Source organism: Leptosomus discolor, chromosome 7 (assembly GCF_034619465.1).
Source record: "Leptosomus discolor isolate bLepDis1 chromosome 7, bLepDis1.hap2, whole genome shotgun sequence".
NCBI classification, from domain to species: domain Eukaryota; kingdom Metazoa; phylum Chordata; class Aves; order Leptosomiformes; family Leptosomidae; genus Leptosomus; species Leptosomus discolor.
In genome coordinates this window covers 64512359-64536683 of record NC_141397.1, presented here as the reverse complement: position 1 = coordinate 64536683, position 24325 = coordinate 64512359, and the positions used below count along the sequence as shown (strand labels likewise).

The 24325-nt window shown below is 48.3% G+C and overlaps 1 protein-coding gene across 3 annotated transcripts in view; it reads right to left on the bottom strand.

The window, feature by feature from the left end:
• The window catches only part of VEPH1 (ventricular zone expressed PH domain containing 1), an 87941-nt gene that overhangs the window by 13568 nt on the left and 50048 nt on the right, over positions 1–24325 (bottom strand). For 2 of the 3 annotated variants that reach the window (XM_086468201.1, XM_086468203.1), the window contains 3 exons: positions 10809–10948; positions 7116–7250; positions 1720–1837 (listed from right to left, as the gene is read on the bottom strand). In XM_086468201.1, the coding sequence (XP_086324327.1) occupies positions 1720–1837; positions 7116–7250; positions 10809–10948 (393 nt within the window). The remainder of the gene's footprint in view (positions 1–1719; positions 1838–7115; positions 7251–10808; positions 10949–24325) is intronic. The other variant, XM_086468202.1, reaches the window with a different exon arrangement.

The following is a 24325-nucleotide window of genomic DNA, read 5'->3' as shown; positions in this document are numbered from 1 at the left end:
GGCGTTGAGCTCCCACTTCCCGAGGGCCGTCCGTGTCAGGCAGAGCACACAGCTCACCCTGCTCGGGATGTCGCTTCAAGTGCTCTGCAAACAGGCTCAAGAGCCTCTCGTCAGCGGCACGGAGGCGGCCCCCGCTTTCTTGTGCTCACCAAAGAGCGCGGAAGAGCTCACCGGGAACTGGTGCCTGCTGTCGCGGTCTTTTATGGCCGTTTGCCTTGAGTTCAGACCCATTTGAAAACACCAGCTCTGTCCTGGTCGTACTGGTGGGGTCTGGATCCCGGTCCCAACACCTGGCAGCAGAGATGAGGTGCTGTGCCACACAGACCCCCCCGCACCGCATCCTGCTTTCAGCCCTCCCTCGACTTCTCCTTGGAGGACACGGTGCTTTGGCAGGAGAGCAACAGGGAAGCAAGGCGCCAGCTCTCCTTTGATGTCTCCAGACTAGTGTCACCAGCAAAACTCACGGCATCAATAAGGAAACGGTGCCTCACGTCACCCCCAAGGTTTGCCTTTGCCACCTTCATCTGGTCTGTTGGCTCTAAAACAGCTGCCCTACCAGCATCACCAATAGCTTGCCACAAACACTCCTCTTGTTGGACTAGTTAAATGTCTTTGAAAAGTCAAAACAAAGCTATTTCATTAAGCTTTACAATTTTAAGTAAGACAGACTCCTTTTCCTTGTAGCTTGACATACATCTGTCACTGATGTGATGGACAAACCACAGCAAGACCAAGGTAGTGAGATGAAATTTCAGCTCAAAGCGTGATTTCTTTTATGGTCGTTGAGACCCACGAGAGTTGTGGAAGAAGGAAGACGGTCGAACACTCATGAAATGAGCACAGGCAGCCCGGCCCGCAGCAGAGGCTGTGCCAGTCTTGCAAGACTTACTAAATTCAGGGTTGATGAAATATAAAGAGATGCTAGCTGTTAAAATAAATAGCTGAAACAGCCAATTATTCAAAGGCTTGGCCAAAATATTCAAAATTCTTGGCGAGAATTGTGCCGAGTTTTACAGAGTGGCAAAAATCATCTAAGAAAAAGGCCATCCCTCTAAATTTCGGTGCACTGATCTAAAACACATGGGTATCAGAAAACTTCGAATAAAAAGGTCACCAGGATCTTTTACCCGGGAAAAAGTGTATTTTCCACCCACCCCATTTTCTAATGCAGCTGAAGTATTGTGGCTGTTTTTAAGCACTGCCTTGTTCCTAAGAAGCTGTGTACTATGGATTGAGTTATATTAGAGCAAATAATTCTGCGAACAAAGGCGACATGAATCGGGTGTGGTATCTACGCCAATGTCCCCTGACCTGTGGCACTGGTGCAGTCTCCAGGGGACCTGGGACATGGTCCAGCAGATGCAACTCTCTTAGCTGGACACTGCAGGATGGGTGCAGATCCTTCCCACTCCCCAGGGGTGAGTAGTTAGGCAGATTTATGAGTCTGAGTTAATTTTGGATTCTATCCCTCTAAGCACACACCAAGTAGGGTTTGGGCTTGACTCTTTCACCAGAGATGCTGAGGTGAGAGGAGCTTAATGAGGAATTCAAATTAAAACAGACACTACCTGTGCTATACTGGTGCTATAACCTTTTCCCCAGCCTCTGCCACCATCACCAGAGACCCAGCGTTATCTGTGAGCTTCGCTCCAGCCTCCACCCACCATCACTCCACCACCACCACGCGCAGCCCACCAGCGACGAAGGCGGACCACTTACCCGCTGCCTTTTCAGGGTTGTTGCACATGAAGCACTGCCAAGTTCCCGCTTCCTCGCTGTAGCCGAATAAATCAAAGAACCTCACTTCTTCCAGGTGCATCTGCACGTGGTCCAGGTCCTAGGCCAATAATGAGAAAAACCAAACTCACTCACGAGGTGAACCGCTGCACGGTTAACAGCTCGTAAACCGAAATCACAGAGGGGTGCCCGGCGGGTGCCGACGAGCGTCCTTTTCCGTACGTCTCCTGCAGGCAAACAGCCTGCCGGGGCGAAGGCGCTAAGCAGGACGTATCTCTTTATCATCAGTAGCAGCTAATATATAAATTATATTTTAGTCTGCAGGAGGCAGAGGACTGCTCTGGGATGTTTTTTGCCTCTCCAACACTGCTGCCAGCAGCGTGCTCGGCAGTCCTGCCCAGCACGGTTCCCACCAGCTGAACCGCCTTGATTACCTCCAGCCTTCTCTCAGGTTTTTTTTTTTTCAATGATCCAGGAGGCAGTGGTCTCTGCGAACGCGCTGCAGTGCTGGGAGCCTCCTCCTTTCCAACTGGATCCCCCATCAGAGCAACAATTAGTGGCTGGGGACCACTTTATTTTTATCTTTTTCTTTTCGAAAGAAAGAAGAGAGGCTCTGAACCCAGCTGCCTGTGAGAAGCACAGATATTTGATGTGGATGTTAATCTGAATATTTCCAAAAAATGAGCGACAACAGGGCTGATTTGTCTCACAAACAAAACACACCCAGGTAAATGTGACGTTATTCTGCCAGTGACAAGGCAGGGAAGTAAGGATTATGCATCCTCAAAGTAAACTGAATGTCTGGCTTTGCTCAAAGAAACCTACAGAAATTTTAATTGCGGCTTCAAGTATGGGAAAAGCCAGAGGATGCTCCTTTTGAGGTGATTAGTAACGCCGTATTAATTCAGTGTATTTTAGCCCCGTTATTTAATTTCAAAACAGATTGTGATCTCACACTTAAATAAATGTTGGTGTTAAGTAACAGCAACCAAGTTACTGCAAAACAAAGGGGATTGCCAGGACCACTCCGAGAACACTCCTGTTTATTTGCACGCGGTCTTCAAAGCTCTGCAACGCCGCACGCAGCAGCCCAAAGAAAACAGCCATTTACGCAGTCGGTGGGGAAAATACCATCCCTTGCCAGGGACGTTGGTTCATCGCGCTGAACGAGGCTGTGCAAAGGACAGAGTTGTCCGATTCGAGCCTTTTCAGACAGGCTTTAGTGAAGCAGAGGCAGCAGGAGGCTGGCTGGCTTGGGGAGAGCTGCCAGCATGGCATCTCTCCTCCTCAGCCTCTTTCAACCCGGGAAATGGCCAGGAAACGGCTGGTTTTGCAAGAACCGAAACACCCGGGACCACTTCAGACCTCTGGCCATCACCCCGGATAACAAGCTTGGCTGAGCCAAACGTTGAGTTTAAACGGGGGGCTCTTGGGTGCCTGCACGCTGGAGACCATCTCCCGGTGGATTTTAGGCTGTCTGAAGGAAGGATGGTAAGGTGGAACGGGGAGCACGACTCATATCACCTGAGAAGCTCCAAATGTCAAATATTTTCTTCCCTTTCCAGCAGGGAAATGGACTTCACAACGCATGGGAAGCCAATGGTCACACAACAAAGGTCTCGGACACGCGTTGGCTTTGTTGGCAAGAGGGTGCCGCAGGGCGCAGCAGCCCCACAGCCCAGCTCTTCTCTCCGTCCTCGCGTGGGAGATGAGCGGCCAGGCTGCAGCAGAGGGGTCCCCTGCACTCGGTGGGCTCCCTCGTAGCGCTCGGCTGGACCGTTCCGTATGCCTCGTGTGCCCGTTCGCTGGCGTCAGGGCTGCATCCGTACCTCTGCGCCGCCCCAGCACCCTCAGACTGGCTCATACTGGGGATCGTGAGTAAAATGTGATTATTTTGCTCTGTAACCGCTCTTTACACATTGCTGAAGTTCTTATTTTCCTCCAAAGAGGAATTTCATACATTTGAGAAATTGAGCTGGCTGCTGTGCTGCGCAGCTTCTCTCCGTATTCCTCCCGTTGGTCGGTCGACGGTGGATCTGGCAGTCTGAGGCTCCAGGTACTTCATGTGGGGCGTGGGATCCCAAGCGGATCCTCCCTGGGTGGCAGAGCTGAGTCCTCAGGAGGGACAGACCACACCAGCCCCCCGGGGTCTCTTCCCTACTGCGGGCTCCTGGTGGAGGGGACGATGTCCCTGCAAGCAGCGGACAGCAGAGCAGAGCGTGGCCAGCAACACGCCCTGCCCCACCGTGCCCCGATCCTCCTCCCGCTGCGGCATCTGGGAGGGCACATAGCAACGATGGCGCTGCTCTCGGCGGGTCTGTGCAAGACACTATAAAGGCACGTGGATGACGCTGAACAGAAAGCCTAGGAGCTTCTCCATCCTGTGAAAAAATCTTTTAGTGGCTGCAAGAAGCCACCTCTAGGCTGAAAGAGAACAAATACCATTGAAATATCAACGCGGCGATCTTTCTTCTCCACCCCAGTGCGCTTGAAATAATCCGCAATAAGCCACTTATTTCAGGAAAGGAGGCGCGGGGGAAAAGCCTAATTGGAGAGGAGAGATTTAGCTCATCCCCGCGCTCCATCATCTTGAAAACTTCAGCGACTCCATTGTGAAAATGTGGCGCTTCTTTCTGCTGCGTAAACTGAGATAGCAAACAAAAGGAAGGGAAGAACAGAACTAACAATGGCTTAAAAATGTTAATTATTCTCTCGCAAAGCTGCGCAACAAAAGACTCTCTTAAGGCATCACATGGGGCTCGTAAAGCAGTCACCCCCTCACTCTTCTGACACAGCATGAGTCAACACAAAGAATTCAGCAACGAGCTCAGAACCGGCTTAGTTTTTGTAACGGGGCCTGCGTGTACTTCGATAAAGAACTATGAAGCAACCGAACGGAAATCTGTAAGGATGTACATCTGGAAACGCTTTACTTCTGGCACATCGTAAGCCCTGTTATATAAATATTTTTTGTGGCATGAGCAGGCTGCCCAGTGAAACACGACGTGCTTTCTGCAAGCCAGGTATTTGCTGCAGCTCCTTGCACACTCCTCCTGGGCCAAATTCAGGAATTGCTTACGGTGATGGAACTCCGAGACTATTTCTCCGAATTTACTCCGGAATAAGTCATTGATGTCATCGATTTTTCTCCAGGTTTGCAAAATGCTTTAGTACACATATTGGGAAACAGGCTAAATTCGTTTACTCTGGATGAGCCCCGGGGTCACCGGGCAAAGGGGGAGCGATTGCAGAGCGGTGGCGCAGCCCTGACTCCGCCGTGGTTCCCGTTGGCTGCTGGGGGTCGGACCTTCCCCGCACGCTCACAGCACAGAAATTCCTCGGCTCCGATAAAGCCTTCAAATGTTGCTGTCACAGGACGCATAAAACTTCATATAAAATATAACAGAGGATGCTGACACCGCATTTATATCAACAGATTTCAAAATATTTTAAATTCAAAGCGCTGCGCTTATTGAAACAACCACACCCCCATAATTTTCCCTCCTGCACTGCTGGCAGAGGAATAGTATTAACAACTGCAATAATGTTGTCAAATTATTCACAATATTTGAAGTTCTATTAGCAATGGGAAGAACTTCTGAAACGGAAATTTCAAAGTAAGGACTAGGTCACGCCGGGAATGCACCAGCTAGATTTTTTGGGAACGTAAAAGCTTCCTTACGGCGGGGCTAGGTCCCGCTCCCAGAAAACTCAGTAGGACTTTTCTCAGAAAACTGAATGAAAATCGCACTAAACCCAAACTCAGGTTCTGTATCAATAAGCAACCCCAAAACGGAGAAGGTAAATCAGCAGCATGCGTGAGACCAAGGCTGCCTCCTGAAGTCTTTCACCATTTCAGATGTGTTACATCTGCCTGACTGTCTTCCCCCTCCGAAGGCTGTTAGGCAATCTCCAGCTCCCGGGGTTTCCCAGCTTCGGTTCACTGCTTAATTCATGAAATCAGTGAAGATCAGCATCTCGTTTTCCAGCTCTGCTAGTCTGGGAACTCGGAGATATTGTTACTGTCGTGGAGTGATGAAAGTTCCCAAAATAGGCCAAATGCGAGTATCTGAGCCGTAGTAGGATTAGGCCACTGATGCGCTGGGGACTAATCACGTTTCGAGGGTGTTGGACATGTTTGTAGACTTTGTGTGCACGCGGCACTACATCTAATCCCACCCGTGAAGGGATGCTCTTCCCTAAGCTCTTTATTCACCCCAAACTCTTTTACACTCCACCAGCTCCGACTTTCGACTCGTAGATCTTGCCACGGACTCCAGTTAAGCCAGTATTGACAGAAAAGCAGTTCTAATGCCTTCGGATGAGTCAGGCAAGGATTTCAATAGCAGCTAAAATACTTAGCGCAAGCTCCACTGTGTCTAAGTCAAACTGGCCCATAAGCTGGGTCTCAGATGTGGGGATCCCCGACTCCTCTTGCAAGCCACAGCAGGAGTTCCTACTTCAATGCAACATTATCTTGGGGGTTCAGAAGGTGTTTCTAACAAAAGTCCTGCTTTTAAATCAGCCATAACCTTAGTAAATTAATCTTATTCAGTCAGGCATCTTCATGCTTAACGATATTCTGAGAGAGAGTATTTTAAAATCATGTTTGACAATTCATTTCATCCAACTGAGCTGGATGGAGATGTTCAGGAATAAATAGGTATTTGTTTTACAATCCTACAGCGTCCTTTTCCAAGAAGCCTGATTAATAGCTTTGAAATAGCATTCGCTGAAATCCTGGAGACAGTAAACAGCTTTGAAAGGGTAATCTTTTAAACTGATGGGGGTAACTAATGGTGCATGTGCAAACGATCATTTTCATAAAATCCAAGCCTGTGTTTAACTAGGTGGATTTCCAAGTGGCTGCCAAACAGTCCATAGCGGCAGCTAACCTGAGTCTTGAGTTTGAAACTGCGAGCAGGAAAAAATCCGTATGTAGCATCACTAGTTTTCATCACGTCAGGAATAATCCACACGAAGCATGTAGGAGGGGGTGGAGAACAAGCCTGGAGTCCTTTCAAAGCGCAGTGCAAAGCCGCACTGTGGACCCTCTGCGAAGGCTGGAAATGTAATGGCTGGTGAACGTTTTTCGACCTCGCCACAAGCCGAGTGCTTCACGTGAAAGGGAGGTCAGAGGCACGCGCTGCGGATTGCCACACGGCCATCCAGGAGAAGAGGGCTTGGCGTGGCGGTACGTGCAAATGCTCGGAGCGAAGGCAAAGGGAAGGGGGCAGGGAAAGGGGGTTTGTTTTTCACGATTTAGGCACAGCAAAGACTTGCTGTAGCTATTGTAAAGGCCCTTGTACAGCTGTTCTGAAAGTCAGGGCAAAGTTCTTCTACTATTTATTTCTGAGGAAGAAAAAGCAAAAGCTTACCTTTTGGTGTGGAAACGTAGACTGGATCATGGCAGTTTCAAAACTGTGCGTCCCCTTGAGCTGTGTCTTCTCCCACAGGGCCTTGAGGACTTGCACAGAACTACTCTGTATAGACAAAGGTTCTGCAAACAAGCTCTGAAGAAAACGTTGAAAACAGGATTTCAAGCACTTTTTACTGGGCCATTAACAAAGAGCATCTTGTTCTTACAGTGGGACAGCCATGCCAATAACCAGGGATTAGTTCATTTCTCCATAAGGAGTTACGATGGATCAATATGCAGACAATTACATAAATCTTCAGATATTTCATTTCCTTTGGGGCTTTTTTTTTTTTTTTACTGTACACGACATGTCGTTAAGGTCTGTGGCTCACCGAAGATTATCTATCAGCTCCCACTGCGCGCGTAGCAACTGGCATGTCATTTTTGTCTTGAAACGCTACTTTATCAAAAGGTTAGCAGCGCTGGCCTCTGGGGACCGGGTGCAGACCTCAGTGACACGCATCCTTTTGGAAAAGACGCGTCATTTACCAGCTAACGCGAAGAGGCGCTTCGCACTGCTGCAGGTTTGTACGTGCTTATCCGGACCTGACTGCAGCTCTCGGTCCTCGTGCCGGGAAGGGTAACAGCGCCCCGTTTGCCACTGCGCTGGACAGAGCGGGGGATGAAATGCCGGAGAAAAAACTCCAGAGAACGCGTTCAACACGGATTTTGCAGAGGACAGGAATTTTCATGCCCTGAACATTCACAAAGCAAGATGAAACGTGGGGTTGGGTGCTCTCGCCTCCAAAGCTCCCTGTTGCAAAGGACAGCGAGGGTACAGCCTTATCCTGCCTGGAGTTATTCTAATACTTCAACAGCGTTAAGTTCTTTGCGTATAAACTGCGCACAAGGCCAACGCTACGAGAACACTACTGCAGCCGAGAGAGAGCTCCACGTTCCTGCCTCTGCTCTATCTGCTGCATGACCTTGTAATTAAAAAATGCATTTGCATGCAGGAGCCAAGCGAAGAGTGCACAAGCAGAGCTGGCTTTCCGTATTTCACGAATTTGATTTCGCAATAGGAACGGCATCCTTTTAACGGAGCTTTCCTGGATGGACATTCCTGCTTCTCTTTCTAAGCAGAAGCCCAACAGTCCTAATCCCAGTGTCTGGCATCCAGCTGACACAGACACGCTTCAGTGAGGCTCAACCAGGACTTGTACCGTGGCCGAGGCAACGCATTCTTTCCAGCTAAGCTGTCAGGAACAGCTGGGTCACTTTGCCCAAATTAAAAGGCAGAAGAGGTCAGCCCCACGCAGCCGCCTGGCACGAGAAAATGGCAGCCCTAGTAGTTCGTGTTTGGCAAATTTACGAGCGGCAACAGAGAAGGTGTTAGAAAGGGACACGTCAGGCAGCCCCTTGCTCGCCGGTGCCACCACAGCGGGGTCCTGCTGTCCCGCCTGATGAGGGAAATTAAACCATAAATCATATAGCGCTAAAGGATGATCTTAATGAATGAATTTGTGAAACTAAGCATCCCGTCTGTGGAATAACCTCTCTAACATCACCCCTTATTGTAATTTTATTCCTTTTGTTAATCATCACTTAACTGGAAGACAATTCCTCAGATCTCCGCTGACACACGCTTCCCTCCCTACTGCCCAACACGAACAATTTGCCATTTCACAGCTTCCATCCAAGTTACATCAAAAGATGATGTAACTATTCACTGATACTTTCAAAATTATATAGGAAGCAGGGTCATGAAGTTAAGGACCCGTTCTGGAGACCTGAGAGAAAAAGTCTCTCTTGCTTTTACTTTTGCAGAACGCAGTGTCAAACAGAACATGGAGCAACCACCAAAAAAGGAATAAAACTACAGGAACTAGTATTGAAATCTGCAGAAACTGTATATTAGTTGTCTGTCTGTGAATCCCTGACAGATCTGCTGAAAACTACATTTTTATCACCATTTAACTTGTTATTAACACGCTATAAATACATTTTATGTCAAACCTATCTCTTGTACAATTTCACAGGCTTAAATAACATTATCCCAGGGCTGAATTTAGTGCCCTGTATTTAATTTTAGAATAGTTACATATCCAGTACTTAAAAGCTTTAGGATTTCGAACAAAAGAAAACGATAAATTATCAGACATTAAACACCCTCCTGTTGCACAGCAGGCTCGAATGCTCAGTGGAACCGTGTTGTTTTTTTTTTTTTCCCCCTAAAAAAAGCATATTAAGTGCTGTGTTTACAGCATAGACAGGGGCACGTGGGGCTGGGGAAGGGGGGCAATGAGCAGAGGAGTGGGGAAGAGAAGGAATGTGGCCCCTGTGAGCTGGGGACTGTGCGGAGCTCAATAATCCTGATAAAAGCTGGAGGTGGCAGGGCCAAATTCCGAATAATCTGGGAAGGGATTAAAGGGAGAGGTTTTCCAATGAAAAATGTATCAGGAGAAGGCGAGGCACTAAGGACTAAAGGTGGATCAGTGATTACATCGTCGGTGCAACCGATGCAAACCCCGAAGCACAGACAGCGCAGAGGCCGTTGTGTTGAACGCAGCGAGGCGTGCCAGCTCCGCCACCCCGCTCCTCTGCTCCCGCTCCTCCTTCCTCGGTTCTGCGCAGGCTGGTACTTTTGTCCGTGTTTTTCAACATCTGACTTCCTCTCATCGGGAACGAAATGATACATTTCTAACATAATTCATTTATTCTCTCTAGGGCCTGTTAAAATTCAACCTCTTTCTTCAGGTTTTCATTTACAGAGTCATTCCCCTCCCTCATTTTCCCCTTTCATCTTCTCATTCCTGTTTCTGCCTCTGCTCTTTGCTTCCTTTTCTCTGCTGTCACCATCCCCTCCCTCCCTGACCACCTCCTACTGGCCTGCGTTTTTGAAACACATTTTTTGTATTTATTTCTAGGAGAAAACACAGGGAAGAGTGATTTGAGCTGTTAAATTCACAGCGCAACCCGCCGTGCATGTTTTAAATTTCAGATAAATCCTTCGTATTTCTAAGGTCACATTAGGGTGGGATGAGCTGTGGTGAACGGCTCTACATAGGTTAAGAAAATGAACCTTACTATTTTAACACAAAAGCCATCTGTTTCACCTTGAAGCATGAATGAAGGGTTTTCTCCTACAATTTCATACTATTTGTAACCTATTAGGAAGTTCCACATACACCCAAATACTGGGCTGTATTTGGAAACGCTATTAAACATGGGAAAATAGCTTCAGGGTTGGTAAGAGAACAGCAGCGATCCACTTTGCAAATCCTGCTCAGTCAAAACTTCTGCAGTAAAATTCCCAAGGGGGTGCTGCACCTCTGCCCTCCACCTGCAGCCTCGGGGTTGACTCTCATCTCCTGCAAATCCACTGCAAAGCTCCTGCTCGCTTGCAAGGCACCTGGGACTTACTGGAAATTTTGCCTGAACGAGGACAATAAGGCTTGGTCCCACTTTTTTGTCCCCAGACTTTGTAATCTCTCCAGACAGTTTCGATTTGTTGCGCTTAATAGAAATATAAAAACTTAGAAACTGCAAAATCGCCTCAACCTACTATAGTGACTTTCTGAGGAGTCACAACGGTCACAAAGCACCGTGGATTAGAAGCGTATTTAGCAACATTAACCATTTAAACTTTTTTTTCTGGTTCCCAGTACAACGTGAAGGATATAGAGGCGCCAGTGACGGGTATCGCACACACCTGCTGAAAGAGGAACATGATGTGGATCCACAGCGGGGGCTGCCGGCTGATGAGGGTAAAGCTGGATTTACTGTACAAGCAGTAACGGCCCTTCAGGGGACAGCTGAAGAACAGCTTTGCTACGCAGCTTCTGACAGTATCTAGAAATAAATACACAGAATATTAAAATCAGCCACGTAAAAGGCAGGCACCTAGCCGTCCGTTACCAGGGGACGTGCAATCGAGCAGCGCGTGGGCATATTTTTCCCCTACGGGGGTATCTCAGTCTGGGGCAACTCCTGCGACATTCAGGAGGACGTTGCTGTGTCTGCGCCCTTAAATTAAACACAAACCGTCTGGCAGCACTAGGGAAATTTAGTCCCCAGCGCTTTAAATCTTACATAGCGACCATTTACTCCCAAACGCAAGGCAGTGCAGTCAGGCTTGTTTTATCTTCCTCGTTCCTTCTCACGCGTCGGGTACCGCCGCTTCGCTTATCGAACCAGACAGACCTGTCAAAACTCTGCATCGCTTCTTCTTATTTAAAGAGTTTGTTGGAAAAAACCATCCCATATTAGGAAACGGCCATATGGGGGCCTGACAGCTGTGGGATCCTTGCCGAGACTTTGCCCAGCGGAAAGCCGGTGCCTGTAGGGACGGAGGAGCGAGCGCGCGGCTCCCAGCCAGGAACGGGCTCGTTCGGCCGCTGGCAAAATCTGCGGTGCTTCCCCTCCGCGATGGATCCGCCGGGAGCCAGAAGCTCCACAAATCGATTTACAACACTACGGTGCGTGTAGCGTGTTTGCTGCACAGACCGTTTTAGAAATTCCTCACCAGAAATCCCAGAGTTTTGAAGAACAGCGCCCGCGAGGGATCCGGGAGCCCCACTCCTGCCCCGTGCCGGGGGGGCGCTCCCAGCTGCAGCCCCTCTCCCCGTCCACCCAGGAGCCCCGGCCCCAGAGCTCAGGTCCACCTGGAGGTGCTCGTGCAGAGGTGCCCTGGCTACAGCCGGGCTTCTGGGGGCTCCAGGTCCTACAAACCCCGCTTCTTATCAGCACATGCACAAGTCTGCTGCTCACACCTGATTTTTACACGCTAAGCCAGGGAGCTGCAGCTTTTGCAGCCGTTCTCTGAGGGGCACAATGCACAAGGGACAGGAATTGCTGCTGCTGCCATACTGCAGGGGACAACGTGACACAGCGACTTGCTCAAATCAGCAAGCCAGTGCAAAGGGCAGCCACTGGCAAAGCCCACGGGCCACGACTGCCAGCCCAGTCGCAGGCTTTGCAGCCAAAAAACAACCACATGGAGAGGAACAAGAGGCTGCAAATGCATCGACAGTTACCCACTGGGAAAGGTGGGATGTGTCCGTTCACAGCTGTGACTCAGTGTCACCCACTCAACACAGAGGTTTCCTCCAAAAGCGCAGTTTGACTCACAGTCCCAGCTCCGGGGCACTACAGACAGACAAAGCACCTCCCGTTCTCGCTGCTCTGTCGAATACCGTCCATTTATGCCATCTGCGATCATGTCATCTGGTAATAAAAATCCCACAGCGGTTACATGCAGTCTGAAAGTGTCCTTTGGGGTCAACTGCTCAGTGCAAAAGCTTATATGCTACGTAATGTTACCTGACTCTGAACTTCCCATGCTGGTTTGAACTGGAAATTAAGCCCTTGAGATGCGTAATTCTGCTTTTGCAAAAATATTGACCTCGAACCCTCATCTTCTGCCTTTGGATGACTACTCCTAATGATAACAGCATGTTAGGCATAACCTAATCAGACTTCTTTATTAACTTAAATTAGTGGTACCATTTTATGGCCCCTTTGAACAGGAACAAATGACTATGCAAGGTAAAAAGGAAAACAAAAGACGGAGATCCTTCGACGACGACCTTGGTGCAAACACAGGGGAGAGCTGCACCTTCTTCGCCCAGCTGGAGGGCTGAACTTGGGAGGGGAGGGGAACAACCCATCCCAGCAGCTGCTGCTGCCACACTTGTTTCCTAGCTAAAGGCAGAAAAGCCAGACAGCCAGACAAGCCACCCTGCAGCGGCTGATGAGCCCACTGGGCTGATCCGTGCACGAAGCCAGCGTTGCTCACGTCTCCTGAGGTCCTGGCCTGCCAGCACCTGCAGGGTCAAAGCCGAAGCATTTTCAAGGAGAAGAGAGAGCAGTGTGGGCTCCTGCGGAGTCGGCCAGCCAGGTCTCGCTGCGCAGCATCTCCGAAATGAATCACGCAGTTGAGAAGGCTGAGACGGGCCAGCTGAGCAGGGAGCATTACTCAAGAGTCTCGTGCTCTCCTGGTGAGTCACTGTGCAGGGAAGGTGTAGGAACGAAATGCTTTAAGAAAACATCCAAACTGGAAAAATGAGTTGTAACTTTCTAAAAATGTGGCTGGCGGGAGGCAGTTTAAATAGCATCACCTTCTGGATCTACTGAGAGCCACCAACAAGGAAGACTGATATCAGAAGGCAGCCTTTCTGTCCAACAACAGACCATCTTGAAATACTTGTCGTTTTTAACATTTTTCATCTAATCAAGACATGAAGGCATAGGAGAGAAATGTAATAAATTCAGTGTTTCACACAAACCCACGAGGTATGAGGAATGAGTGTACCAGAGGTACAAAAGGGTGGGTCCCTAGAGCAAAAGTAGCAACAGATCTGATCATCACTGAAAACACAGAAAATTCAAAACTGGGATGTTAGAATCTGCTGAAGATGCTGCAGAGAGGCCAGATGGCTGTTAGGCTGGGAGAAAAATCTTCAGAAGCTGGCAAGTGGAAGCCACTTTATTATCCTTTGGCAAAGCTGTTCAAATTTGCTGAGAGAAGGAAGGCACCCATGTCAAGCTGGGTCTGCAGAGCTCATTGAGACTCCACTGCAGCACAGGAGAAGGGATCTGAGATGTAAAGGCACGGGAAGATTAAAGTCAGAGTTCACAAAACCCAGTAGAGTCACCACACATACTGTGGGGCAACACGCACAAGCCAAAGCAAGGCATAATATTTGGAAGCGAGCACCAGAACCCAACCAGATGGTAGCGACCACCGAACAAAGGATGACAACAGCACTCCTTCCTCAGAGGAACACTTACATGGTATCATCAGCAACATCACAGCAAATGAAGCCTGCCTTATCTGGAACCCCGTGGGTGTTCATGAACCGCTCATCTCAGCCAGGTGCATAAGCCACTATGGGGCCAGAAGGAGCGATAGTGAAAGCAGAAGACAAGCCACAGGCACTAGGAGGGCAGAGGGTCAGCCCAGGCGGTGAGCTTTCCTCCTGGAGTGGGTGTTCCTGAACTAAGTCGACTCGGTGTTGAGCTGAACAGGACTACAAACATCACCCGGATGACTCCCCTCCAAAAGGATGGGAGGAAGGCCCTAGACCAGCCCCAGCTCTACTAACCCACGGGTCAGCCAACAAGAAAACCCATCCGTATTTGTCTCTAGAGAGTGCATTTAGCAGAGGACAACTCTGAAGATGTTTCCTTTGCTTTGAGACAGCGATGGAAAGAGGAGCTGAGGCAGGGCCTCACCAAATATACCAAACACGTTAGGAAATATGGCACTCTTTCTCCCTGTGGTAGGCCTGGAAAAAATGGATATATTATTACAGGAGAACGTTGCCTTGAAGAAGGGAAGAACCTGCACAAAGTGGTGGCTTGCTGACAAGCATTGGGCATTTGTAGGCTGCTCTTCGAAAAAGACGATACTGATTTGTGCACGTTGACTAAGTCCTGGGGAAGGTGGAAGTGCTGTTTGGCGCGTGTCAGTCGCCTGAGCGCAGACGTACTCTAAGAGCTACAGTAGGACAATTTTAGAAGCATGCGGATGACCGTAAGTTTTCAGCAGTAGAAAGCCAGGCCTCAAAGTTAAACCAACAAAGATGCAAATGCTGCTGAACTGAGATAAGAGTTCTGGAAAGAAATCTAACTTAGCTGCAGATCACAGATACACCATGCCCGTAAGAACACGCTCACCTTAGCAGGAAAAAGATGGGGCATAAAATCCACTACTCTTGGATTAGTGGCTATGGGGAAAATTTGAGTTTAACCTAATTACCCAAACCTACCCGTTCATATCCAAACCTGCCAGTGTTCCTGTTCAATATAAAGGAGGAGTTTGAGAAACTGAAGGGATTAATTAGAGCAACCCTAAGTCCTGGGACATATTAAAGCACAAAACTAAATGATGTCTCCAAGGAGGCTGTTGACAGAATGCTCTTCCAACAGCACGGTCCAAACTGAAGACCCCTGGTTCATGCATCACAGGTGCTAAGAAAACCTTAACTTCAACACACTCAACCAGAAGCAGAGGCTTGGCCTCGGTCCGTGTGTGGGAAAAGTTTAGTGCTTCGTGATGGGAAACCACTTTTAGCTAAAAGTGACCATAAACCACGTAGTGCCAGGGTGAAAAGGCGCTAGCAGTCAAGTCAGGGCCTTCCTCTTCAGTGAGCAGGGTGGTTGTTTTTTCAGTTACAAATGCGTGAATTGACAAGAAAACTGGGAGGTGCTTAAAGGCTGCAGGCAAACACTGGAGTGCGGTAAACAACCGTGCAAGGCAGCAGAGTCCAGAGCTGGATTTCTTGTCACCCACAGTAAGACCACACCAAGCTGATTAAATTTGGGCAGTCTTCCACAGAAGTCATCGTAGCTGCGAGCTCCAGGATACCAGCCCCTGGTCAGCTATTAAGAAAGGGTGCCCAGTGCGAGGTGGGACTGTGTTTGATGGGACTGGGAAGGAAGTTCCTGAATGCTGCAGAACCAAAAAGTTCAAAGGACATAGGGAGAGACACAAAAACCTAACAAATTGCTTAGCAAGACAATGTGGATGGCACTGAGAAGAATTACGGAGGCTGATAATACATGCCAAAATAAACGTCGGCTCAAGTGCTGGAGTCCACGCTGGCTGGGCAAAAAGTTAGTTCCTGGAAAAACGTGGCATTTGTTTGTTAATATCAACTGGAAAAAGCCTCCTACTCAGACAATCTTCCAACCTTTGGTATGAGATGAGCGAGTAGTCATAGCCATTTCTGCTGCCTTTGATACGCTGAATTTGGCGATGTCTGATAACAAGCCAAAGTTTACCACGTGCGTTTTTCAATGGTTTGCAGTGAACTACCAGTTTGAACACGTAACAGCTAACCTCAGTGATCCCAACATCAGTGGGAAGTGGCATTTAAATAATAAACCTGTTCTGATGAAGGCTAAGATGACCCTGACCCGTATCTAGCACTCTTACACTGTATTTCACTCAAGTGCAAACCAACAGGCCAGGACCATGGGAATGCACTGTTATGGTGAGGGCAGACCTGTAAATAGCTAGGCAAGGCAAGATGAACTTCTCGCCATCATCCAGGCACATGGGGCTGCCCAGAACGAAGCTGGGCACATTTTCAGGAGAACGACGTGTCAGAAAAATGTTTACATTGTGCCATTTCGTAAAATGTTTGAAATGGAAAAAAAAAAAATAAAATCATTTTAATGACTAGCACCATCAGAGGCTGACCCACAGCATGCGAGACTGGCACACTGGCTATACCCTCACTGCAGAGCAACCGGCGGCCTGTTGTGTCGCTAACTCCCGCACCGAGACCGAGCTCTAACCAAAAATAGGAATTGTAATAGTCACGTAGGACGAGGCACAGCCTTCCAAAATCTGACAGCATCCACTGCAGGTGAAGGAGCAGAACTAAAAGCACCGCCTTCCTGCAGTACTGCCCACCGGAGCATTTCCCACCTGGGAACGTACGCTTCTGCTCACAGGCGCTCAGGTGTCCGGCCAAAGTTTTGAGAGGTCTTTAACCCCTGCAGCTTTCTCCTTCTAGCACTGTGATAACAAAATAAGTTTAAACTTTCACTCAAAGTAACCTCGTCAGTAGAGTTCTCTTACTACATCCCATCTGAAAACATTGCAGATGCTGTAAATATTTTTCAACGGGTTATCAGAGTCTGTGGCGCTCAAAATATCCCCCCAAATGTCTGTATTATATATGGCAAGTGTTATCCTAACCCAGCGGCTCTTAGACCCTAACTTTCGTGTGCTGCTTTTTCACTTTTAAGAAGCCAAACCAAAGCATTGCACGTTTCTAGAAGTGACAATATTACTCTTTACAAGTATTTCCCCGCTCATGTAGCGATTTTGATTCAGTCTATGCACTGTGTCCCACTGTAGCAGAGTAATAACTTTCACCATGGGTTTTGATATTTCCAGTAGGATGTTGCACTTTTATAATATCTTGTTCAAGGATCCCAAAGAACCATTATTTAAACCTCAAAACGTCCATCGCAGCAGGTCACTTGTGCTGCGGATAAGTTAGAAGCGTGGCAGGATCGTTTAGGAGCGAAGCACGTGTGTCACACACCCGTGTTCACACCTGGGCTCTGACATACTCTAACCGAGAATGAAAAAGGTGCTTTTAAAATTATTGCAGCGATTACCAATTGCAGGTACTTACGTACTCAATATGATATGCAGTGTAAGGAGGGACATTTGAGGCTTTCCTAAAACACAGGTACATAAATTGGCTGAGCCGTTGGGAAGCCGTGGTGCATCCTTTTCCCAGTCCATCATTGCAAGTTATACAAACCACTACGAACCGAGTATCACCCGTGTGTAGTCCCAACAGATTTCGGAGCAGATAAAGCAGAGAGAAGACAACATAGCAAGACCTATTCACCCCTGTGAGACCCGAAGGCAGCCATTTCTAGGGAAAACAGCTCACCGCGTTTGCACCTGGCAGTGCAAAAAGAGGGGGATCTGATGGATGAGCAGGGATCGGGTCTGCAGGTTTAGCTAGGAAAGGGCAACATACAAAAATTTTTGCTAGGAAGAACAAAACCAAATCGCTTGCAGGCTTGAGGTAGCGAAAAAGCTTTGAAGGTGAAGAGAAACCAGTCTCAGCCTCTGAAGGTGGAGACAACTTAGTTCCCTGAATCTCTGTGTACTTCCACGTGTGGAAACACGTAACCACTCACCCTGACTTCGCCTGCTAAGAAGAGATTAATTTATCCCCAAGAAACTTTTAGGATATCAGTAAGATACAACACACAGGAGAGTCCTGTCAACAAAACCTACTTGCTCTGCAACAGCTCCCCCAGCACACGGCATGTCTTGGTGAGTGCTGGTAATCCAAGCTTGACTAAAGGTCCTTTTGATGTGATTTAAAGCAATGAAGTCCGAATTACGGCGAACATGGATCTGCAACTCTTTAAAATAATTGGTCAAAAGTATGTGAGGGAGAGAGGAAGGAAAAAATTAACTGATTTCCCTGAGGACATTAAGCCTATTACGTTGGTCACATTTAAGCTACACATTTACGGACTCTAGAACCAGTTTTGTACTTTAAAAACTACTGTCGCTTCTAAATGTGGAAAGCAAATTTGAAGCAGGGCGTTTACGCCAACTTCTGTTTCACTGAGTAACCTGTCCCGTCTGACCTAAATTGGGATTTATGGAAATACCGTTTCAACCACCGGATCTATCGCTCTAATAGCACTTCTACAATGCTTCTACGGGCTCATAGAGGCTTTGATTGTGGAAAAAGAAAAGAAAAAGAAGCAGGGACAGACTTGCCTTATGACTATTTAAGAGCATGAGCTCTTGGAAGTGGGCGATGGATACAGTCATTTTGCTTGGGCCAGGAGAATCCCTTGTATGTGTCAACACGTTGAAAGATAGTTCACGAGGAGGAAAGGGACTGTTCAGGGGCAAGATGACACGACACCAGGTATGTCTCCATTGTGGCACTGACTCAGTATAGGCAGTGATGGGTAAACGCACGCACCGCCCTGGTCTGAACGCCAGACACCCCCGTAGCCCTGCTGCTGGCTCCGCGACCTGCGTGAGCGACGAGCTTCTCGTGCACCCAGGAGCCGCTGTCGGCTGAGCCACGCTCTGACTTGAGAATTACAGCCCATTTTGTACGTCTTGTCAGCACTCCCGTGGGTGATGGCAGAGAAACCAATTTCTCAGCCCTTGGGATCTCAGCCTGTGGCCCCACACGCAGGGGGAAAGGTGGCCAGCCTGGACCTACCCCGTGCGCGGGGAGAGGCCAGCGAGCTCTGGGGCAGAGCAGGTTTATTAGTGAGAAGGCTGTGGATGTTGCTGAGAGTTTTGTTCAGGCTAAGCACCAGCTCAGTTACCTCAGCAAAGGAGAAAAGTTCATAGCTCTGCTCCATCTCGGTAGCAGCCGTGCAGCATCTGGGGTAACGCTCCGAACAGACAAGTGCTCGTTTGATCCAAGCACTGTGAATTGTCCCTACTGGACAAGCGCTTAAGAGCAAAGCTAAGCCAAGACATTATAGAGCTCTGTGCATCCCTCCACTCAAGCGGCTCCTCATCTCGGCATCCCTCTGGGCATCGTACCCGGCTGTGCCTGCATCCTGCTCTCCTGCAGCGCTGGTGACACTCGGGCACATCCTCTCCATGAAGAGGCACCAAGGATGAGTTCTCCTCCTTGACCTGGCTTAGAAGGAGAGTCTGAGCAGCACAAGGAAAGGATTTTAAAACGTGAAGAATGTGTGAAAGGCAATGCAAGGCACAAAACAACCCCACATAGTCACCAGATGCCCCAGATGGCAGAGACTGATCAGGACCCCAAGGAAATGCTCCTCCAGTCAACAAACTTTTCTCGTCACATCTGTGGCAAGTCTGAAACTTCTAGCAAGAGAATAAGCCACAACTTGTTTTTCCTACAGGAAACAAGAGAATGTAAGTTGCAGTTTTAAAGTTCGCTACTAAGCAATTGTGCCTGGAGAAAAAGAACAAAACATAAACAGAGGAATGTCAGTAGAGTTGATAATTGTTGTTTATTCCAGCTTAACGTGCTGGCCTAAACCAGGAGGGACATAGGCAAGTAGGTAAAGAGCGACTGGTTCTGGGAACAATCCATGTGTTATTTGATTTACATTAGTAATCCTTTACTATTAAGTAAAATCTGTTAATAGGAGTAAAAGTATTTTCATAAATTTCCCAAAGACTCTAAGCCACCCATAAACATGAAACCAGGGACTAAGAGATGGATATGACTTTTTAAATTTCAGTTTCAAGCCTTTTTCAGCTTCCTCAGTTTCCTTTGCCTGATCTCTTCAGTTTGGATTCTAAATAAGTATGCAAACAACAAGTATGTTTATAGGATAAAAGGGTCATTTTTAAAGCAACCAGCTTCAAGAAATGCTAATTTTTTTTTATTTTTTTTTTTAACACTACCAGCTTTGCATGCGTGCCATAACTCAGCCCAACAGATCTCACCTCCAGTAAGTTACACAAAAATGGATGGAGAAGGCACAACTATAACGGGGTCTGGACAGCCACTACAACGCGCTTAATACACAGAGTCCAAATCTGAGTGGCAAAAGCCGCCTTTGAGAAGACACCGATCGGCTTACCTTTGTAAACCCTCTGCCTTCCTTCCCTTTGCCAGCAGGGCGGTGAGAAGCTTGTGTCACTTGGGAAGGCACAAGAGTAAACCACCGCTGCCACGGTGTCCCGTCTTCAGAAGCAAGGGCGCGTTTACCTGTGTTAGGCTGCCTGTACCGAGGACTGAAGTGCGAGGAGCCCCCAGGGCTGCGCAGGAAAGGGGGGTCCTGGGAAAACATCCCGCTCCTGCCGCTGCCTGGCTCCTCTGCATCCCAGCCGCACCCCTCAGCCGCCTCTGCCCAGCACCCCCGGCCTGGCAGAAGGCTGCTGCCTCACCCTGCCTGCACAGCGGCCCAGGCACCTCCTGGAGGAACCGTTACGTCCGTCCTGGTCCAACCCAGAAGCTCAGAAGACAAAGTCCTCCGGTTTGGCTTTTTCCCCAGGAAAGCAATAACACCACCCCACCGGGAATCTCCCAGCTACCAGGTGAAGCGCATCTGGAGACCAGCCTGTTTCAACTGATGCTCCCAGATTGGGCGTGAAGCACACGGGATTTGCTGTTATCACCTACGTGAGGGCAGCAAGTTCCGAGCGTGTCCATGTTCCCATCGTGCTCCCCGCGGCGCTGGGAGTTTCCGACGCCGCACATCACTGCAAGCGCGATGGCCACCCTGTGAGTTAGCACTTCCCCTCTCGCTGCCAGCCCTCACGTTTGGGATGCATTTGAAATACCAGTCCTGTAGAATAAAATGCCAACTAATTTTTATTTTTTCTTTTTGGCCTAGCCGCAGAGTCGGTGTCTGGAAACGCTGGCCTGAGCCTAGGCATCTTTGTGATCCCACTGAAGGACCCGAGGTCCATCTGTTCCAAATCAACGTTTGGCTTATGGAATGCTGGAATTTATCAGACCGGTGCAGGGGTGAGCACTGCAGGGGAGCAATGAGCTTTTCCATCTACACCATCATATGGTACCGATTATCTCTCGGTACAGCATAAAACATAATAACAACCAGATTTAGGGCCAGCGTACTGCAACCTGTTTCCCCTGCCGCCTCCTCCTCTTTCAGCATTCTGTCACTAATTCCAGAAAATGTTTGCTGTTTGTATTTCCTCCTGTAGGGCACCGAGAAGCCCGGAGTGACTTACTACTATAAAATGGTTATAATATTGTTCGTTGGATGGTATTGCAGTTTGAATGTGGCTTCAGGGACCAAGGACTGAATGATGCACGAGATCTCCCTGGGCTCTATCCCTTCAAAAAAGGAGGGTAGGCAGGCTGGAGATGTGCAAATCCTTCAGCATCCCCTACACACAGATATTATCAAACGCTTTCTTTCCAACAGCTCACTGGACACTCAGTGCTCTGAGCTGTAGGCACTAACGGTGGCACTTTCATCCCCGTTATCTAAAGAGCAAGTAGAACTAGAATGGAAAACAAGGATCTGCCCTCGGTTTATAACCAAATCCAGCAGCCGTACAGGCTTGTGTCTGGGAACCATCTGACACACCAGCCACTCCTGGAGGCAGGATACACATGGCTGTGCATTTGATCCACCATCCCTACGCGTCTGGAAACAAGAATAAGTCAAAAAATCATCCGACATGCAGGGTTCAAGGTGAGACCAGCAAGGCTAGAGCAGGAGGAGCCTGTGAGCTGCTCGAGAGCCCTGTGCTGCATGCAGGGGTAATCGGGGCTACACCAGGTAAACCAGCGTGGACTCTGGTCTCAGCTGGACGTTGCGGCACTCCCGAAGCCAACTCTGGCGGGTCATAACACCAATACTGCCTGACATGGGAATGCCATCCTTCACCCAAAGCCTTTCAAAGCAACCTACTCGAACCATCGCCAGCCCTGTCTCTCCACCAGACCTAGAAAAGCAGAAAGGCTGAAGGACCTTTCAGAGAGCAGCCAGTGGAGAAACTGCAAATGCAACACGGGGATCTTGATCGTGGCCTCTTGTTCTTAATTCCATCGAGGCAGCAGAAATCCTGCCCAGCATATGCTGAAAAGCAATAACCAAACCCGGCAGTATTCAGGAAATTGTAGATGCACAAGTCTGGGCCACTGCCATCTGCGAGATCCTGGAGGTACCGATAAGATACAAGATCACAAACCATCTGGAAAAATATGGGCTGATGAAAACTACTTTGCTTAGCTCCATGGAAGCTAAAGTGCCTGACGAGTATAGTGGCTTTTTTGTTTTTGACAAAAAGATCCACAGGATTAAGAAGATTAAAGTGACAAACGTGACATGAAAGAATGCCTCAAATTGCTTAAAGTACGGCAGAGATGCGAATCTGGGCACAGTGGTTCAAACCAAGCGGGGGCTGAAGCAGACCATCAGCCCCGAACTGAAATGGGCTAAAACAAATGGATTTTTGTGGATTCAGATGCCTTCTTTCTGCCCCAGTTTAAATCCCCTCTTTGATGGCAGTGCTACTTCCGAAAGATTCACTTATGCACATACGCGCATGCATCTGGTAAGCTGTTGTAGCCTGCCTGTTCTTCAAACACCCTCAACTGGACCATTTTCTTAGTATAAGACATTCTGGCCAACAGCCCCGTCTTAACCCTGCTTCTGCTGTAGAATCATCGCCCGATTCAGAACTCTCCTCAGCCTCAAGCACAAGCAGCCAAAAATAGTAAATACTGAATGAGATAACAGAGCTGAGGACATGTCACTTTTTCAATGTGTATAGGAGGCATCTTCAAACTGTCACAGATGGATCATGGAGCAACCCTTACAGTTCTTAACCTGTATCCCTTCATGGCTGTAAAATCTGACACTTAAGCTAATATTTTATAAATTTTGGCATCTCGTGTAATTCAAATAAGCTTATACGTCAACAAGGAGACTGACAAAACAGACCCTGTAAAGCAAAACTGTTTTGTGAGGGCTAAGACTGACACGGCAAATGCCTGACTTGATAGCACTAAAGAAAATTTGCAAATCACAGACCATGTTAGGGAGCGGAGGATGCCACCAAAGGCACGCAGGCGACCTGGAGCGGTCATCGGATCTGCCCCCTTGCCCAGAGTGCCCATGGCACTGGGGGTTGTGCTAGCAGTACCGCTGGCTGACGGGGTAAGGCAAGCTTCAGAAGAAGTAAACCCTTACATTTAATCAAGAGATGTGTGTGGGCAGTGTTTTAGGGAGCACCAACCCTTCTTCAGATCTGCCAAACCTCGCAGCCTTGCCTGGCCTAGCCCAGCTTTCCGGGTTTCTCTAACATCCTTCTAACCTCCACAACCTCCTCTGCCAGCGCAAGCTGGAGAGCTTTTTCTACTGTTTAAGCGGAAACTTTTTAATGGATGTTTAAGCTCATTATTTCTTGCCTTGTCCAGCATGGGCTGTTTCCTTAGCTGTCTTGCACATCACTGAGAAATATTATCAAGTCCTCCTTCGGTTTTCCCCTACTTTGGTTAAGAAACTAAATTTTCGCAATTTTCATCCTTTCAGGGGGTGTCGGAATGGTAATTCGGATTCGAGTCAGGAAGCCCCACCAGTGCCTTACCCTGGTATTAGCTTGCAAAGGGCAAGCAAAAGAGCTGTCAGCGAGGAGCGCAAGAACAGCGCAAGCACACACCAGTCATTTCCCTCCTGCTCTCCATCTGTGGCTCCAGCGTTTCCAGAGGCAGGGCTAGTATTATTTTGATAACCCTTGAATGGCTCTAATCCATGAGTTTACCTCATCACTTTTGAAACCAGGTACCCTTTCAGCATACTTAATGCACTGCAGCAATCAGCTCTGCCATTGAATTCCGTGTATCTAGTTATGTGTTAAGAGGTGCCTATTTTGTGTGTTTTGAATTTGCTTCCCGACAACTTCGTTACACGTTCTCCGGTACCTCTGTTGGGACAGACACCACTCCCAACTAATCTTCTCAGTCATTCATGACATTGCAGATCTCTACCAGCTGTCTCTTCTTCTGGACTGTGGAGTCCTGATCCATTTTGCTTCATATGGAGGTCTCTGATTACCCTCATCCTGCTGCTACCAGTCTCCTTTGTCCTTCAAGATTCACGCTCCGATGAATGCAGACAATGACATAACGATGTCATTTGATGTATCTGTATTTCCTAATAATTCTTCTCTTGTCCATTTGCTCCAACAGGCTGCTGAGCACTGAACTGAATGTCTTTCTGCAAGGCAGTGACTCCATACCT